The 20,575-nt window shown below is 38.4% G+C and overlaps 1 protein-coding gene and 1 non-coding gene across 3 annotated transcripts in view; both read right to left on the reverse strand.

Annotated features, from left to right (window-relative positions):
• The window catches only part of LOC134795088 (transcription factor p65-like), an 81,970-nt gene that overhangs the window by 54,005 nt on the left and 7,390 nt on the right, over positions 1–20,575 (reverse strand). For both annotated transcript variants that reach the window (XM_063766925.1, XM_063766931.1), the window contains exons 2-3: positions 19,706–19,780; positions 19,390–19,548 (exon numbers count right to left, since the gene is read on the reverse strand). In XM_063766925.1, coding sequence (XP_063622995.1) covers positions 19,390–19,548; positions 19,706–19,764 — 218 coding nt within the window. In that variant the 5' untranslated portion in view covers positions 19,765–19,780. The remainder of the gene's footprint in view (positions 1–19,389; positions 19,549–19,705; positions 19,781–20,575) is intronic.
• On the reverse strand, positions 8,692–8,795 carry LOC134798701 (U6 spliceosomal RNA). Its single transcript, XR_010145255.1, has one exon. It is a non-coding gene; the product is annotated as a U6 spliceosomal RNA (small nuclear RNA).

The following is a 20,575-nucleotide window of genomic DNA, read 5'->3' on the forward strand; positions in this document are numbered from 1 at the left end:
TAATTTCTCAGTCGATGAAATTTAGCTTGGTTATTGTATAGTATGAGCCGAGACTAACATTATAAATATCCAAAAAAAAAACACTCCTAAGTTAGGTAAAAACACAAATCTGATTATATATTGAACCGAGTAATTCCTCAGTCCAAAATTATTTTACAAAATAAGTTATTTGTATCAGTATGTGATACTAGAAAAAAATCTAAAAGTTTTGTCAAACATGAGAATATTTTTTTATGATACTTCATTTTTTTGACGCTGTTTTTCATCGGAAAATTGCTCTGTCATTTTTTTCTTCTTATATGATCTTAGAATATAATTTGGCGCAGTGGGTAAAAAAATCCAAAAAAAATGCGTATCGAAATGTATGCATTATAGAACTATTAAAAACTGAGAATGGAACATTTTTAGATTTTCATTTTGTAGGTATAAAACGGCAATAAAATGGCATTCCAGTGAAAAAATTAGACTGAGCAATTTTCCGGTCCAAGACACGCCAAAAAATTATATTTTATTAATAATACTGGTATTTCTGCTGGGATATTTTTTTGATATTTCATATATTGTTGCAATACGTTACATGAATATGTCTGGTGAAGAAAGTTTGAACGGAGCATTTTTCCGTAAAAAGATATTAACGATTTAAAACTTTAGGTATTTACTTTAATTCTATTATTATTATTCTTTGGAAATTTATACAATACTTTTTATTTATTGATACTTTATCATACTGTAAAGTTTTTTCTGGCTGAGGAATTACTGCGGGGTCTACTACCTTTATTTACTACATTACATAGTCTGAAGGGGGCTTCTCACTCAAGTTTGACAGTTTTTTTTTTTTTATGGCATTGCGCTCCTGGCGCATTCAGCCAGACGAGTAAAGCAGGGAAACGGAATTAAAGGATTACATTATAACGGGTAAGACGGAATTTTGGAAAAGGATCAGGAAAAGGTAAAGTATAGGCAGTTAGAGTTTTATGTTATGACGTAAAATAAATGAATACAATGATTTAAATATATATGGAGAAGAATCATTAATATACAGGAGTGTTGTAATAGATGTGGGAAACGGAACTTTCAAATCTGACAGCTGTCTTAATAGTATAGAACGATCATAAAGGTTACATGCAAAGAATAGAACCGTTTTACCCCTGAAAGGAATACAACGGATATTTAGGTTTTAGCCGTAGCTTAAACCATTGGTTGAGATTACCTTTCGATTATTCGTAATAGAACTACCATTTCTTATCTGTGGTCTCGTGCGAGAGCGAGACAATTCCTAAGTTATCGTGCTCTCTCTCTCTCTCTCTCAGTTTGTGGCAGCGCCCAGCGGCCATTTTCTTTTTCAGTACATCTACTTCAGCCGGCAAGGTCCTGAAGTCATGGTTCAAGCTACGGCTAAAACCTAAATATCCGTTTTATTCCTTTCAGGGGTAAAACGGTTCTATTTAGGTATTATGCCTAGGCTTGAACCATTGGTTGAGATGTGTTTACTATCTGCCGGCGCTGCCCAAGTGTACTGTGAGAGAGGAGAAACAATGTACCTAAATGCAATAGGCTATTAACTTAGAAATGAAACTCAATGGAAATAATCAAATTCGTTATAATTAATGTCACAAAAACAAGTTATAGGTATCACAATCAGTGCTTTGGCACGCACAGCCTCATTCTCATTACTTAAACATATGAAGGATAATTTGTGGTTCAAATAACATAATGTAAACGTTGGACAATAACAACCAATGTCCCTACTGGTAAAAGGATCCCATTTAAGCAGAGGAAAGGGGTATCCCGAATAATTAGCAAACTCAATACACCATGGGTGTTAAAACAATCAAACATAAATATGCCTCTTCTTGGCTAAAATTAATGAAATCAAAGTATACATTTATACTCAGCCATACATGATTAGAGATCAGTAATTACTAATCAGTCTACACAGTTGTACTTACTATTAATAATAATTAGTCTACACTGTTGAGAAACAATCACTTAACACATTAGTGTTGGCCCTTGGTATTATTGCTAGTTCTTGAAAGTAGTGTCTAAAGAACGTGCTGCTTGATTTCCAGTTCCCCTTTTTTAGCACTTCATCTATACTGTACCGATTGCTGGACCAGTTGTTTGTTGCTACCGCTGCTCGAAAACTTCCAGCTGAAGCAGACATGTTGGCTTCCTTGAAGAGGGTGCGAATCCAACCGGCGATAACCGATCTTGAGGCATTCTTTACTGCTCCTCTTGTGGTGATTAGGAGATTATCGAGATCTTTGGCTTTTCGACGGCTATCGGAGATATTTATTAACTTCTTTATCCAATGAACTATATCCAGACGGTCTCCGGGAGTGTTATGAGTCTTCAACAACCAGCCTGCTTGACGGTGACTCGCAGAATCTGTTATGGAGCCAAATTTTGGCCAAAATATTATCTCGTTCCCTTTGTCCTCAAAGGCGTCCTTACTGATTGATAACAATGTCAGGTCATGGACCCTCCTGCCCGACGCAAGTAAAAGGAGAACACACGTGTGCCTAGATACAGCGAATAGACTACTCTCGTCTAGCGTATACGTTTTGAGAAAATTGAGTAAGTCCTCTATCTTCCAGGTAATGCATTTCTTGGTCGGCGGATCCTTGGTGAAAATACCTTTAATTGTTTGTCTAATCAGAGGATGAGAACACAGTTCCGCCGATTTAAGAGGGTTACTAAAATTTTATACCACTGATTTATGAAGCGCAATGGTTCTCGGTTTCAGTTTTAAATCTATGGCTAGATGACACAGGTATTTAGCGAGATTCTGGGCGCTTGGATTGGTAACCGAGATGCTATTGGTATGAGCCCAATCACGCCACTTTTTCCAAATTGGTTTATACGTTTTAAGGGTTGATTTTCTCCAAGCTGAGTCGAATATGTCTAATTCTAACTCTGACCATCCCTTCAGGTGTTCGGACCACCCCGTACCACCCAGACTGCCAATGATAGTTGATCCACTTGTGGCGGTGGTAAATTCGTGCGAAGGTCCATGAGGTGGTCTCGTAGGTTCGGTATCAGGTATGGCAGACTCTCTGCTCGACTGCGCAGCTCTGGTTCCCAGAATGCTCTGTGCCACATCGGAGCTATCAGAAGGTACCGACCGCTCGACTGATGAAGATGATGCAAAACTCGTGGAATTAACGCTGGCGGAGGGAAGATCCACCCTAGTTTGTAGTTCCAAACCCGACTGAACGCATCGGTGAACGCGCTGTTCGTGTCGGTCGCGTCCTCGCTGACATAAAGAGGAACTACAGCTGACCTTTTTGAGGCGAACAAATCTATGTGGGGCTCCCCGAAGATTTTGAAAATGTTTTGTTGCATCATCTTGCTGAGATGCCACTCGGGAAGTGCTTTCTGCCTGGACAGTCCATCGGCTACTCCGTTGTATACGCCCGGGATATAACGGGCAACTATGTGACATTGACTGTCTTCGCAAAACTGTAGGATTTTTTCTGTTGCGTTCAGTAGCTTCTTCGATCTTGTACCCCCTTGTTTCTCGATGTAAGCTACTGTTGTGCGGTTGTCTGACTGAAGCATCAGTGTTTTGCCCGTTGGCAGCGGCTTCAACCGCTGTAGAACCTCGAACACTGTCCAGAGCTCTTTTAGATTGCTGTGCCATTTCTTTTGCACGTGTGACCATTTTCCCCAAAAGTAAGCCCCGTTTACCACTGCTCCCCATCCGCTGTCTGCTGCATCTGTTGTCATGAATATTGATGGTTCCGCATAGTGAATTGGGGAGCGGTTGTTCACATTGTTTAACCACCATTCGAGCTCTAGTAATAGATCCTCCGATATTTTGTACTTTTGGTGAGGACAGTCTCTGGGCAGATGACGAGAGCCTCTTTGTAAGGGCCGAGAGTGTAACCGTCCCAGGGGTACCACGAATGACGCGAAGCTTAGCTTGCCTAGTATCACCTTCGCGTCGTGCCAGCTCCACCGCTTTTCCCTTTGAAGGACGCTTATGTTTCTTTTCAGTTGCGCAGTTTTTTCTTCGGATAGGCTTTTTGTGTTGTTTTGTGTGTTCCACGTGATCCCTAGGTATTCCACTTTCTTTGCGGGAGCTGTGGACGTTTTCTTTTCGTTTATTAGCCATCCCAGGTTTTGTAGGTAGGTTATGGCCGTAAGTGCCTGTTTCTCCAGGACGTCTGGCTTTTCGTGCATTATTAAGAAATCGTCCAAGTATACTAACACTCGTATACCCTCCCGCCTTAGTTGGTGCGCTATCCAATTTGTTAACTTCGCAAAAATTGACGCGGCACTTGCCAGCCCGAATGGCAGGCATGTCATTTCGTAAACTGTTCCCCGATAAGCCATGGACAAAAAGCGGCGGTGGCCGCCACTTACCGGAATGTGAAAGTATGCCTTCGAGATGTCTATCTTCCACATAAAGTCCCCGGTTCTCAAGTGTAGGGGAATTTTTTGATGATTTATTAAGTGAAACTTTGGTGTTAATACAAAATCGTTCAGGTTTTTCAAGTTGAAAATGGGGCGGTTTTCCCCGTTTGACTTTTTCCTTAGGAACATTGAAGACAAAAACCCTACCTTTTGCGAACTTTTTTCCAGGGCTCCGTCTTGTAATAAAGTCTGAATTTCCTTGTCCATGTCTACAGACGCGCGCGTCTGAAATTTTTGTATGTTTGAAGACGTTAATAGCTTTAGAGGAGGTTTCTGGCTGAAGGGAATTCTGTACCCTTGTATGAGCCTTTTGATGCTTTCGGTTGCCTTCTCCCATTGACTCGAAAAGTTTGAGAGGCGACCCGCCACTATACAGTCATTTTCGTCCTGCCCACTTTTTTGCTTGAAGGGGATTAAAGGTCCGCTTCTGTTCCTTTCGATCCCCTTTTCTCTCATCTCGTCCTCTGAAAGCGCTTCTCCCCGGCTTGGTGAAGTTGTCTTGGCCTTGGTGTGGAAGCTGCGTGGTGCGGCGAAATGACCGTTTCGGATGCTTGGCCTGCTTCGACGCCATACTTGGAAAAAATCGTTTAGCGGGAAAGAATTTTTGGATACCTCCCTGTTCTTTTACGACGTCGGATAAGGTTTTGTCTTCAAAAAGGTGTGTGTCGGAGGGGGGTATCTCTTGCAAAATGTTCTTCAGATTTTTGTCTTTAGGCTTGAAAGTATTTCGCCTTTGAGTCAGTACCTCGGTTCTTCTACCGCATACATACTGCAGCAAGGCCTCAGAACTCTTTTTAAATTCCGAGGTTGGCGCTAGGAATTCTTTCCGTACCTGTTTTCTATAGCTAGATGGTAGAGTTTTGAGGATGTTCTCAAAATCCTTTGTTGAATTAACCCATTCGTGATGGCCCCCAAAGTAAGGTCGAAGGTCTCCAATATTTCCGTGAATTTCCATTTGGGGGCTAGTCCCGCCAGAATATTATTAACCTTCAAGGCACAAAATACCGGTGTGGCTTGAAATTGTTTACTTGTGTCTAAATACTTAAGGTTGCACCAGCCCGGTTTTCCAAGCCTCTGGCAATCGACTCCGAACCTAGCTGCTTCCGGGTCAGCATTCCGTAGCTTGGGTTCGTGCTCCGTTGTGGTTGGGGCAAAGGTGTAAGCTTGATTGGTTCTGAACGCTAAAGTGGTTTAATTTATGTAAACCATTCATAGCATTGCTTAATTCTGAATATTCAGTTTCCTCTTTCCAGTGTGTAAATTATTAAGAATAAGGTACTTAATTCGAAACCTTAGCTCATCGCATATGTATTTTTTAACTAAAATGCAAATTTGTGTGTTTATTTAGTGATCATACATTATTTGCAATAACTGTGCGGACCATGGGGTCCCCGACCTTTTGCCGGGCACCCGTGGGCCCAAAGCCAACAGCGCAGAGGCCCTTTAAGAGGGACCTATTTCATCCAATGCTAGAGTCAACACTTTGTCGAATCTATTTGATATTTATGTATACTTATCCTCCTTATGAACTAAGGATAATTGTAACTTTTTGATATCAAATATACGCCGAATTGTCAATGATTTTATTATTTGAAATACATATAATATTACTGGATTTGGACCAGTGTGCTTTTGAATACTATATCTCTGGCCTACTATATAGGCTAGTCTATTAGCATCCCGCCTCCTGGAAGGCAGTCTACAGACTTTTTAGATATATATTCACAGTAGCGCTAAGTGTGTGGACCTAGTTTTCCGACACTTGACTGCATGAGATTATAGTGAACATTTTTGCAGGTCTCGGGCAAGAAGGGTACCTAGATAGGTTGAGGTCCTTAACTTGTGGATTTTGGTAAGAGCAAGACACAGGCGGGGTGTAAATTAATTAATCCACCATGTTTCAAGAGATTCATGTGCATTGATGCCTTCAGGTTACGCTGTACAGACAGACTAACACTTTGGCAGAGTTTTGCCAACATATAATAAATGACTGCATTTGTTTGGGTGTACATGTTCCACACCAAAGACATATTTATATATTTCAATCCATTTTTGAAAGTTTGGCGTTTCAAAATAGCTTCGCCTTTTCGCAAGGCGTGCTCCTGTTTCTCTATTTTATTGTGCAAGCGAACAGTATCACAATGCTATAATTTTGTATAAATTGAGAACTATGAGGGTCATGCCCTAGGCGTGACCGCCCAGAAGTTGTGCTAGAACCTTTCGTGCAAACCATTCAGTCACTGTTATTAAAAACCTTTTGTAGTGGGTACATTCCACGTTCTTAAATTTGTTAAACGTGTAGTATCAAACTATGACAAGTCATGATAAGTGAATTAAGTGGTAACAGTATCTGGTCCGTGCATAGAAGCACTTGCCCTTGAGGTTAGGCCATGGGTAGTTTATAATAAACTTAATCCGTCCATGGGAGCACTTACGATACAGGTGGTTTAAAACTTCCAGGGTCACAATACAGACAAGGGTGTAAAATACATAATTCATAAACGCCCGTTTGGCCAGTTTTGTATATTTTATTTCAAACATGCTTGTGCAGCACCGCCAGCACATAATAATTTCCCATACCATGGCAGTCAGGGATATAATAATTAAATAGGTAGGTAACCTTGGTCATATCGTGTACATAGTGTACTCGTAAACATGTTAACTGAAACACTAGTGCTCTCGAGGCAAATATAATTTATGCAACTGTGAGCTGCTCTTACATTGGGATCATATGTATTTATTTCTAGTCTGCCTTAGCAGGCCTAGACTTTAAAGGTTTTTAGATATTCATAGTGCTGTTAAACGGACCTTTTGTACACCTTGAGCAAGCTGTTTGTTTCACACTATGAGTAATATATATTGTAAACATAGCTTATTTCAGAATGGAATCGTAAGCTCTGTCGTGTCGTGAGCTTACCGAGTCTGATTTAATTAGAGTCCACAGATTATCTGGACCTTGGAGGATTGACCACTCCTTATTCTAATTATCAATATTCTGCCTGGGCTTATAGTCGAAATTCAGCGACTAAATTTCTTAGTATTATCTATGCCGCCCAAGTTATGAGGCTTAGCGTCTCCAGACCACAATTTTATTTATATATTAGGTTGCAAAGATTTTATCATCTTTAAAATAAAAATGAGTCGAGATAGGCCTGGAATCTTAGGTTATTTTTTACCTTTTATGATTTTAGAAATGTTATTGTAAATAGTAAGTAGTTTTCACTTTTACCACAGTTAATTAGCCCAATTTTGGGTTTAGCCAACAGGGTGTTCGGGACCCTTAGAATAGATTGGTAAACAGAAATGAAAACTCTAATAACGAAGCCTCGCCTATTTCGACTGATTTTTACCCAAAACATTATTTTAAACCCTTTTTACTTTCTCTAAGAGGAGATATTTACAAATTCATCTTTTTAATATTTTTCTGACTGTGGCCTACTCGCTCGCTTGTGTTATAACCATATCATTTATATTTCTGTGAATATGTCTGACATGCCTTGCGCAGGCTTACATAGGTTATAATATCATCATCAATAACTTGACGTCAGTTTGTGAACGAATCAAAGATTCTTTGGCACACCTTACGCAGGTGGAAACATGGCAGCCTTGCGCAGGCTTAGATAGGTACATAATATATTGGTATTATCACAAATAACATGACATTAGTTTGTGAACGAATAAAAGATTCTCTTAGGCACACCTCACGCAGGTGGAACCATAACAGACGTAGGTTTAAGAATATCATTCAAATCAAATACCCTGTGGGTAATATTCCCTTAGTTGCGGGTTCCTTGCTCGACAAGGTGAAAGGCTTTAAGCAGGCTTTAACAGGCACTTTTAGAGAGTGTCATTCACGGTGACGCGCAGATTTGCCAAAACTAAACTTTAACTCTACAGTTAACTAATATAATTTGACAATATGAACCAAACCATGCGTCTTCGTCAATGAATCAATCTAAAGATTCCCGTATCGTTAATGCCCTTCCAAATCACAGACTTCCGATATTATTTGAAACGTTTACAAGTGTACTATTTATGTAGGTAGGCTTAAGAATTGACCCTCTTGTATGTAGTTACGTATAGAATTAATAATCAAATTATTCAAATCCAAAATAACACAAGCACATATAGCAACTACATGCAAGAGTTCTTTCCTTAACCTTTTTAGGCTGTAAGTATCTGCTAAGTTATTTATTTAAGTAGGTACCTACCTACATTTTAACCGATTTTTTTTAAGTCAAAGATCTAGTTGGAGAGATATAAGTTGGTAGATAAAGAGTGAAATACTTCACGATTACGCATGTCATTCTTGCGCAGAGCCATGCTAATCTCTCTCTATGTCTAGTCAGATTTAAGTTTATGTACTGCCGAAGTACTCACTTTCCACAAAAATAAATGCAATGTTTGCGATGTAGGTTTGTTCGTTACCTTGTGTCCCTCAGAGCGGAAATAGAAGCCCCGCGAAGCGGGGCTTCGTCGACTCCTAAGCGGGTACACATTATTTATCAGCAAGTTTATTACCAAAAAATAAATTTTGCAATAAATATTATATTGACCCGGAACGGGATAAAAAGACAAATTGCTGATAGATACTTGGACAGATAAAACCTACACGTCTATAAGCTTCTACCTTCATACGTAGGTTCTACGTAACACGTATTAACTATCCGATCCTTTCGTATTCGAAAACACAAATCACTTGAAAACTGAAGGGTATGCCTCCACAGATCACCATTTAAGTATTATAATTTCAACCGTTATTATACACACACACAAAGATTTAAACTAACAAGACTCTGAAGAGACTTAATGTAGGTATAAAATTAAATTATAATGGTGACACGTGCACGCTTTACCAGCTCGATGTGTTTTCTAACATGTGTTTTAGTATTTTCATTGGCATAGCCACGGTGCGCGCAGGCAGCCTTTGAAAACACTTGCACATCACTATTCCGGATCGTTTTTATTTGCTAGATAGTTTAACGGACAACTAAATTTAAATATTTATTTTGAACGGCAAAAGCCGTTAGAAACTGTTTTTCAATATAGTCAGCTAAACTGGGGTACAAATTCAAAAACTCACCAGCAGTTTAGCTTCACGACCTTCCAGATGGAAAAACAGCAAGCCAATGACTTGGAAATTTGTTTTGGCGGTAACTGTCAAACACCTGTCAAAACCAACTGCTCTGTGGTGGGAATGCGAGAGAGAGAGGGACGTATATGCTAGAAAAGGACAATACGACCGACAACACAATGTTGCCATTCTCAATATTATTCTTAGGTTTCGAATATCGGTACAGTTGTTTAATGTGACATTTTAACAGTAGGCTACGGATTTGATAAATAATTGGGTTATTAGATTTAGATTTGAAAGGAAATTTACATATTGCCTGTAGTGAACTTAGGGAATCTGAGAAAATAATTGTTTTTTTGAGATGCATTATAATGATGAACTCTATTGCTTTCAGGATTCCAAAGCACTCACCACTGTACACAGAGGATTCTGGTGGCAACTTTATTTTTTGGTAAATATTAGATTGGGTGTGGAGAACACCAATGCCAACACAACCATTCTCTGACGTCTTAGAAGCATCTGTGTACATATGATGAGCACCCAGGCCATCTGTTCCAATGAATCCCAGGAATTGTTGATTTTGTTCAACATCATTCTTGGAGACACCAATATCGAGGAGAACTGGAGAAATAAGTGTCAGAGAATCATATTCATATTGAAAAATGGGAAGTGTTGAAGAGCTAACAGTGGGAGCTGATATAGATTTAAGTTTTTGAAAGCTTTTTACTAAACAAGGAGGACTCTTGTGTTTCCAATAGTTGGAAGTAGTTATTTGAAGCACAAGGTTAGACAGGATAATCCAGAGTTGGTGATTAGAGAATTGGGAACAACGGAAAATAAATCTATCACTAAGATATTGGCGTCGTAAATGAAGTGGAGGCTCAACACACTCAACTTGCATGGCATTGATAGGGCTTGAATTCATGGCCCCACAAATCAATCTGAGTGCTTTGGATTGAATACGATCTAGTTTTTGGAAGCCAGCTACATATCCTGGCTCTAACAAAAATGTCCCATAATCTAAAATACTTCTTATCAAGGCATTATACATGAGTTTCATGCAAAAAGGATGTGAACCCCACCAAACTCCTGAAACGCACCTGAGGATATTAATATTTTTTTCACATTTAGAAACTATGTAATCACAATGTGGAAGACCCGTTAATATATTATCTAAAATAACACCTAGGAATTTGGTTTTATCTTTAATGGAAATGGAGCAGTTATTAAATTGCACATTGACTGGAGGAGGAAACATTTTTCTAGTAAACAAAACTACAACACTTTTATGCACTGAAAGTTCCAGACCATTTGAATCTAACCATAACTTCAATAAGCCCAAAGAAGAAGTGACTGATCTACTGGCTTGTTCAATAGAAAGGTTTGGCGAATATAATAATAAATCATCAGCATATTGCAAGACTCTGACCGTGTCATTTAAGGATGATTCTAAATCAAATGTGTAGATATTATATAGCAAAGGACTTAATACGGATCCTTGGGGAAGACCTCTCCACACTAAACGGGAAATCCTATTGTTGTCATCTATGAAAAGGCTAATGGATATTATGAAATTGATTAACATTATTGGTATAGCTAATTTGTGGAGTTTTGCTCGTAACACTGAGACTAAGACATTATCATAAGCGGCACTTATGTCAAGAAAAGCAGCTACTATAGACTCATTTCTAGAAAATGACAATCGAATATCTGAAATTAAAATACCCAAGCTATCATAAGTAGACCTACCTTTTCGGAAGCCAAATTGACTATGAGAAAGTAATTGGTTTTTTTCTACAAAATATTCTAATCTGTTTTTAACTAAATGTTCTGCTACTTTAACAAATACTGAGGAAAGGGCAATTGGACGATAAGAAGAAACATCTGACACTGGATTGAACGGCTTTAAAATAGGAATGACTATTTGAGATCTCCATGAATCAGGAATTTTACCAGACTGGATAACAGAATTTATTATATTTAGACAATAAGAAAGAATACCATCACTGGCATTTGCTAAAAAGGAATAAGGAACTCCATCTTTCCCAGGTGAAGTATCTTTTAAACCACTTAATACAGCTTTTAACTCCTCCATTTTAAAAGGCCCATTTAAAGTATTATAATACCATGAGTCAAATGAAAAGGCTGCAGGGTGAAATACATATTCTTCGGGGACGGAAGCAGGTGCTAATCTATCCATAAACTGTGTAGCAAGGTTAGGAGGAAGGATCTGTCTAGAGGACTCATTGAAAGCATGTCTAAATCTTTTAATATTATTCCATACTATGGATGGTTTTACACTAGGACTAAGAGACAAACAAAATCGCTTCCAGCCTTCGAACTTTTTCTTTCGCAACAATTTTTTAGTCTCACGAGCAACTTGCATGTATGTCTCAAAATTTTCATTTGTCATAAAATTACAATATTTTCTTTCAGCCTCCTTACGGTTTCTGATTGCTTGTGTGCAATCATCATCCCACCAAGGCGGAGAAGGTATTTTACCTGATGCACTGTTTTTAACTGGGGAAATTTCATCAGCTGCTTCGGTCATTATCTGAGCTAATGCAACTGAACAACTAACTACATTACTATCATCTATGGACGGTAAACACAACAATTTCTCCTCTACACGGGTTTTGAAAAGTTTCCAATCAACATTACTTAAATTATACTTAAGCCTAGGGCTAGGTTTTGGAGATGGCGGAATAGAAGATGGAAATGTAATAATGATAGGGTAGTGATCACTCCCATATGTTGATTCCAGAGTATGCCAAGTGAGAGAAGCCGCAAGATCGACTGAACAAATTGATAAATCAATAGCGCTAATTGACTCTGTTGGAGCTGTTCGGCGGGTTGGAGAACCGTTGTTTAAAACACAAAGATTGTGTTGGTCTATGATATGAATGAGGCGATCTCCATTATAATTAGACGATGAACTACCCCAAATCTGGTGATGTGAGTTAAAATCTCCTAAAATTAAAACAGGCCTAGGAAGAGAAGAAATTATTTGTTCAAGCTCAACAAAAATAGATGATGATGGATGAGGAATATATACAGAAATGATACAGATGTTATTTACAATGGCAGCAACAATTGAAAAATCATCGCTATGGGATGGAAGATGAAAAGGTGAAAATGATATGGAATTCCTGACAAGTAGAGCTACTCCGCCCCATCCGCCAGGAGTGCCAGGTCGCGCAGGACGGTCCTCTCTGAGACATGAATATCCCGTGACTCTAAGAAGAGCCCCAGGCTTGAGCCATGTCTCAGAGAGGGCAAAAACAAATGGTTGAAATTTGTTTAATAAATGAATTAAATCTTGTTTTTTATTTATTACACTTCTGCAGTTCCACTGTATAATTTTGGCCATTATTTTTAATAGTTGAGACAAGTTCTTCAAGCATGGGGGCAACGTGGGACGGTATTCTTACATTAGGCTGAGATAAATGATTAATTAACGCTTGTATTTCCTCAGCTACTGAAACATTATCTTTAGAAGACTCTTGCTGTAGTGCACAGCCATTTTGAGGAGATGGAATGATATATTCTTTAATTAAAGCATTGTGAGCTGCTGCATCATACCCTGTTGTTATAAGTTTTTTAACTGTACGTGGTTTCAAAAAAGTTGTCTTTTTATAACTGTGTGACTGCATGGTTGTACCCGGGGCTGGATTATTAACACTGCGATGTAAATTTGGCTGAGACTGTGGCTGTTGCGGTGATTGTGTCAGAAGGACATCGGCAAATGATTTTGAAGCAGCTGGATGTAATTTAACAGCCTCACCATAAGAAATACAATTGTTAGCCATAGTTACTTTAATATCCTTCTGTCTCTTGTGTTCCGGGCAAGCCCTGTTCGTGGCGAAATGGAAACCATTGCAAAGGCAGCAAACGGCATCGTCCTCCTCCACTGAACAGGTATGACCGGAATGCAATTGACCACACTTAAAGCACTTGGGTTTAGATCTGCAATTAGTTTTCGTATGACCAAATTTAGTACAGTTGAAGCACTGGATTGTGGGAAAGATATACAGTTCGACAGGCAGTGAGTTGTAGCATGAGAATACGCGTTTTGGTAAAACTTGACCGTCAAAAGTTAGGACAACTGTTTCAGAGGGTTGCCACGAAACGGCACCATTAACTGTAACTCTATGATTCAAACGCCGAACTTTAAGTACTTTTCGACACCCAGTGGGCACGGAAATGTTGGACACTATTTCCTCCTCCGACCACTGTGATGGAATACCACGGACTAGGCCCATGCGCGTTACTGTAAATGATGGTATGTATGCTGTTAAATTTTCGTTGTCAAGTTGAGGATTGGTTACAAACAAATTAGCATCGATATGATTTGCAAAAGCCATGGAAATTCTTGTCCTACCAATACGTTTCACGCTGCCATTTATAATATTTTTGAAGCCGTTTTTTACTAAGAACCTACCAAAAGACACCGGGTGCAGGGACGAGTTAGGATCAGTTTGTTTTAATTGAACATGCACCGTAAACGGTGCAACATCAGCTGTTGAAAATAAATTTCTGCCAACTTTTGTTGTTTGAATATCAGAAACTACTTTATTTGTGTCAGTATTTGTTATAGAATGAGCTTGGGTCTTCTGTACAATTTCACACTCGCAAACATATTCCCCACCAGCATTTCGCTTTCTCTTTTTGTTACAATCTTTACAACTCTTATTTTTATATACTTTTCTTTTTAAATCATTTTTATTATTTACAGATGTATCAGTATCCATGCTAGATTCTATTTCAATATTTATACCAACCTGCGGGCTCAGCACGGTTCCATTTTTATCGACTATCACTATGCGCGTCCCTTTCGCACTTACATACTTGTTAGAACGTGACAGGCATGGTGACAAGGGATAAAAACGCGACCGTGCTAAGCCGCCTGGAGGTTTTCTCCTCCAGGGTCGGGAGGATCATCCTCCCCCATTGTAAAGAATTACAAAAGACTTACCTAATATGAGTGAATGTCACAATATATACAGAAAACAAAAATATTTACATGTAATACTATCTAAAATATATACAAATTACCAATTCCTTGATCTTAAATTGAATTAAATGTACGAGAAACCAAAACACACAACCGCCACGTTTCACGTTTCCCGCGCTTTTCGACAGTTTATTTTCTTCGTAATCAAAATGCTGTCATTACGGTTAAAGAGGTTTTATGTTTATTAATTAGGTCTTGTAGGGTGACTATGATTGTAGAGAATTAAATTTGCCCTCACCAAAAAGTTAAAAAAATAGGAAAAAGTATGGTTGTTTCACCTAAATACGACGGTGATTGATCAATTATCAGTTACTGAGTGTGCAGGATTAGTCCTGCTCACGTCTCATGAATCATCCTGTATACTGTATGGGCGATTGTGCACTACAATGAATTTTACTGTCCGGCAGTCCGAGTTTTTACGGTCCGATATGGCACGCCATTGAATGGTAATTTTACCGTCCGACATTTTACTTCTCGCCATTCGGGACAGTTTTTTTCCGGTCCGAGATGACAGCTATGAAAAACGTGTTTATGCTTGTGCACTGCGTCTGGAATTAGTAATTATCCATGACTTGGCCGGGCGGGGGCGGGCTAGGGGGGTGTGTTTCATGCTACTACGCCGCACCTGCGAGTAAAAAGACGGACAAGTGCACAAGCCAATCATCCGTTTTTTTCATGCCACTGCGCCGCTCCTGCGAGTAAAAAGACGGACAAGTGCACAAGCCAATCATCCGTTTTTTTCATGCCATATCGGACCAAAAAAACTCAGACTGCCGGACAGTAAAATTCATTGTAAGTAGTGCACAATCGCCCTATGTGAAGTTTCAGCTCGATCGAATAATGGGAAAAATAATTTAAATAAATTAAAGTGACGTAACAAGGTTTGTGACTCCCCCTCCCCCTATGTCACAACATGACACATTTTCTTGACTCCTCCCTCCTCCTAAACGTGTGATAATTAATGGATGACCCCCTTAGTTACATAGGTACGCACCTATTTCCTGGGGGCCCCTACGAACCCAACAGCCGAGCCGGGCTGCTATTGCATAGCTTACAGCATACATCGCGTCAACGTAACCAATTAAGTGTGATCTCGAGAACCTTGCTAGCTTGCGTAATCGGAGATCACTTAGCTATATTATTGTACTGGACCGTTGAGACGAGGCGGTTGATGGGATGGCAGCAATGTTCCCGCATGTCCGAGTTAATTAAATAAGTGAATAGCTCTATAGTCTATCACACGCGACAACGACAGTGTGACTACGATATCTGAAAACATGGGTCCTCTGCTGTTATTTTATTTGTGCGCCAGTTAGAGAAGGCGACGGTAGCGGTGGGTAGAATTTCAGATTCTGTCAATTTACCCCATTTCACACACAAGCGCACTTCACGCACACTACCTCACTTTACTGGGACAGGTCAGTGACCCATCATGTTTTTTTAAGATTGGACTTTTAGTTTAGTATTGACCACTAGCCTCCTTTGAGGGTAAAAGCGTTCCATTGAAAGATGAAAGAGAAACAATGCATTTAGTCGTGCTTTCCTTGTCTGTTCATGTCACACGTGACGTATCTATTTAATTCATTTGATTGTTGACTGTTTTACTACCTAATATTGCTTTGTCGAGATACGCGTTTGGTACAATTAAAGCGAATAAAACAAGATGTCATTAAGTCAGATGTAAAATGTTATTTACTACTCTATACGGTTTTTCATAAGGTGCAAAATCCATTCAATGGGAATTTAAATAAATAAAGTTTCGGCAGGGTGGCAATTCCATTTTGGCGGATAAAGCGAAACAGAATAGTTATATCGAACCTGCTTACAAATTTTTAGGAGAATCAGTTGAGAAATGTGATCTGCAAAGGAGAACATACAAAAGCATTTTTGCCCAAGCTGAAACGGAGACCTTTGCTAACGTTCGGCCAATGATGGTTTAGGTACACCTATAAAAAATGGTTGTCCCTGCTGTAATTTTAATATCTTTATATTTCAACCGGTATAATTTTACCTTTAAAAATAATCGGTATCGCTAAACAATAGCGGTACCTTACTACTTATACGTTCACGAAACGAAACTAACCTGGAAAATAATCTCAATATCACCGAAACATTTATGTACAGTCACCTGCAATAATATGTTACGTCATTAGCGCCAACTTTGCCTCCAGGGAAAGTTTGCCCAAACCGACAATTTTAAACAAATTCGTTAATGTAGAAAAAATTATAATAGTTATGGCCACCCTGCTGTTTTTAGTAGAACATAGGTTATATTTCTGACAAAACTATATACCAAACTTGTGCATAACTTGACTTGGGAATTTTGAGCGAGTTGTCTAATATATGGTATATTTCGGCGGGCAAAATATTGATAATGAATGCAAGTAGAAAAAATTGAGAACCCTTTGACAAATATTTCCGGGTTTCAGTTATAACACATGAAGCATAGATTATGTCTATTGAGATTTAAACTAAAAAGGCCTAAATACACAAAAGTTTTAGCGGTGGGCAAAGTAATCCGGTAATTTGGCATCTATACCAACATTGCCCACCACCAAAAACGGATTAGGGTTGTCACTTTCATCTAATTTACCCAACTTCGCAAGTAAAAGAAGGTTATGTTTGTACACTAAAATAAGTTTATAAATATATACTGTATTTAATTTGTCTTATTATCCTTTATTTAGATGTTTTATCCCGTTAACGAATAAAAAACAGCAAAAATCATATTTTTGGCCATTAAACTATTGTAACAGATTTTCTCAAAAGTGACAACCCTAGCCTTTGTAAAATGCTTAGGCGAGCCTTATTTGGAAATGGACAAAGACGGGTAGGCAACATTGCCCAGCAAATTTATTTAAAAGTTTTTACACTTATCGCTAAGTTATTAACAGGGAATGGTAGGATTGCCCAAAACCTTTAAGTGATCCTTAGACATCATCATCATACTAGCTGTATTTGAATACCAAATTGACGTGGGCAATGTTGGCGAAAACCCCGGATATCTTAGCCCGCCCTCTAAAACGCAAAAAAATGGGTAAAAACACGATAAAAATTTTTTTTCTTCAAATAAACTTGATACGTTTGATCACAATGGACGTGCTGAGCAAAAAAAATCATATGATTCGTGTTTTTTTTTTAAAAGCGGGCAAAGTCGGTGATAATGACGGTACCTACACTTTGAAGGCCGCAAAAATATGTGACATGCTCTTATGGTTCTACAAATAAGATCGTGTCAGATATTTTTGCGGCCTTCGTTGTGTAACATAAATTGCAGGTGACTGTACATTTGGAATAATTATTTTATTTAGTATCAACGAAAGTTTCAAGTTTAGTACGAAAATACATCAGATATGCAATATGCACAAAATGTAGACCTAATCGAAATAAAACATTGCTTTTTATAGTAAATCTATAAAACATTCGATACACAGGTATACATCATAACAATATCCAGGCCACAGCGCTATTGGCCTGTAAGCTTCATCTCGGTCTCCAAAGCCGCAAAAACTCGCTAGTACTTAGTGCTGGTGCCGTTATTTTTTCTTGAAGATTTTCAGAGAACAGCACGTACACACGCATTATACATATAGACGGAACGAACGGCATAATCACGATCATTTATTCGTCGCAATCCATGGTATTACAGATCTAGGTACAAGACTTTCAGTTATTACTTATACGAATTACATAACGCTCCCTGTTAATAGGCAATATTTTAAGAGAAAAGCTCTATAATATAATACAAGATTACCAATGTCATCAAAATTCATTGACGTACAGAAGTCAAATACGTTTTTAAAATGACGCAAATGAATACCAGCATAATGAAAATTAATCCCAATCGGTAAATATGAGTCTTTAAACTTTTTGCGTTTTAAGCGAGTTTTGAAGGAAAATAATACTTAAATTCGACTGTAATCGTATTGTTTTAAGATAGTTTACTGCGGTTTTCAACCATTATGACCCGTAAATAACAGCAAATTACATTTAAATGAGACGCGAGCTGATATTTATGTACCCTATTTTTTCAAATACAATTTATCTACTGGTATGCTTTCTTGTGTGCGTATATGATTTACTGTCAATATAATTGTCAAAAGCAAGCAAATCAAGCTGTCATTTTCATTTGAAGAAGTATACGTGTGCTTCGGTGCAGCCCCAGCGGGCATCTGACTTGAAGAGGAATTTTGAGTGATGTCGTCAATGTATGGAAATTGTTCGAAAGTTTACATTTGAGATTGAATTTCTGTGTTGTCTTTGTGAGTAAAAATATAAATCGATAATAAATTGGTAGTTGAATTATCTAGCATTCAAAATCACACAATAATTCAATTACTGTCAAAGACAAAATTGTTTTGCTTCTGTCTCAAACGGAACTCCATATTTAGATTTTTTGACACTTTTGGTGTCGATTTGTAGAAAATAACAGCAAATTAAAAATATAATGGCATGAAGAGTCGGTACACGGTTTCTTCGTGAACAAATTTACGTGTAATTTAATGCAATTATTAAACATTTATTGAACAAATTATGGTCACAAAGTGAGGTCTAAATTGAAAACGTCATATACCGGCCCCTTAACAGATTCACGGCCAACGTAGATAATTAAAATGTTGTTAGACTTTATATCCTGGAACTATCTTCGTTTCAACTCTAGACTAGAAACATGTAAATGCATTCCAAACATTTTCTTTTTCATATGCCTTTACCGTAAGTACTTTGATATGTAGGTACATATAATATTTATTACAATCGGTTTTGGGTTTAAAAAAAAAACATACACACAAACAAACAGGTAATAGTAAAAGTAAATAGGTAATAGTAAAACTTAACTACTGTGATTATGAAAATGCTTATCACGTCACCATCAGTTACTTACAAGTTATTGTGAGGATTGAGCAGCGACAGGAGCACCACGAACGGCCCCTTGTTCCCGTGGACGCGTATGGTGGGGTAGGTCCTGCGCTCCGCCGTGCTGCTCACGCCCGGGATCGATCCCACGGACCGAGCGCCGTCCACTTCGCTTAAATAGCGAAACCTGGAAGATTATTATACATTTTTTTCTAAATTGTAGTAGGTTCGCCATTTTCCCGACCATCATAACAAGAATATACAGCTTCAAAGTGTGATTAGCGATTTAGCGCTGCGAATAAGACTCACAGTTACTTAGTGTAAATTGTATGGTCATATCTTACCTCTGCGACTTGCCCGCAGGCTGCTCTGTGATGGTGACGTATGGCTTCGAGCTTGACATGATATACTACGGCAAACTGGGAACAAGATACAATTATTACGACTGATACCAGACTTCATGACGGTGAGATCGTGACGTGTACGGAATGTATTTAATTGAATTTATTTCATTGTAAAATCATGTAGGCACCTACTCGTATTCCTTAAAACTATAATAATATCATTATGATGCTATTTACAATAAGTCAGGCCTATTTTAACCGACTTCATAATTCCGAAGGAGTAGGTTCTCAATTCGTCCAGAGATCTTTGTTATTTCTACATACTTAAGTACCAATGTTTCCCGATTTCTTTAAGACGATATTAGTACCGATATCATGGTGTCTAATGATGGGAGAACTTGAGGGAACTCTTGAAATATAACAGGTTGGGCAAATAAGAGGTATAGGTGCACTTTGTTTTTAAATTTTATATAATATAATATTTTTTCATCATTCAGGTTTGGCCATAATATCAGGGAGATAGTTTCTGCCAAATGTCTACCTCTAGCAGCAAGCAAATCTTACTCAAATATCTGTGTTGTTTAAAACACGTTGTTTGCTCGATTAATTTCGAGAAACAGTGACAGTGATTGGCACCTAAATTCCCAAATTTTGTAGCTTTTGACTTATTTCAGTGGGGCTATCTAAAATGACGCGTCTATGTTAACAAGCTGATGAAGTTTAAACAGTTAAAACCGACACTCGATACATAGTTAATAAGATAACGCCGAAAATGTGCGAAAACTGCTGAAAATTGCGATGAAAAGGATTCACATTTGCCTGTTGTTAGAGGTGGACAATTATCGGACATTATGTTCCGTATATATTTGC

Source organism: Cydia splendana, chromosome 1 (assembly GCF_910591565.1).
Source record: "Cydia splendana chromosome 1, ilCydSple1.2, whole genome shotgun sequence".
NCBI lineage: Eukaryota > Metazoa > Arthropoda > Insecta > Lepidoptera > Tortricidae > Cydia > Cydia splendana.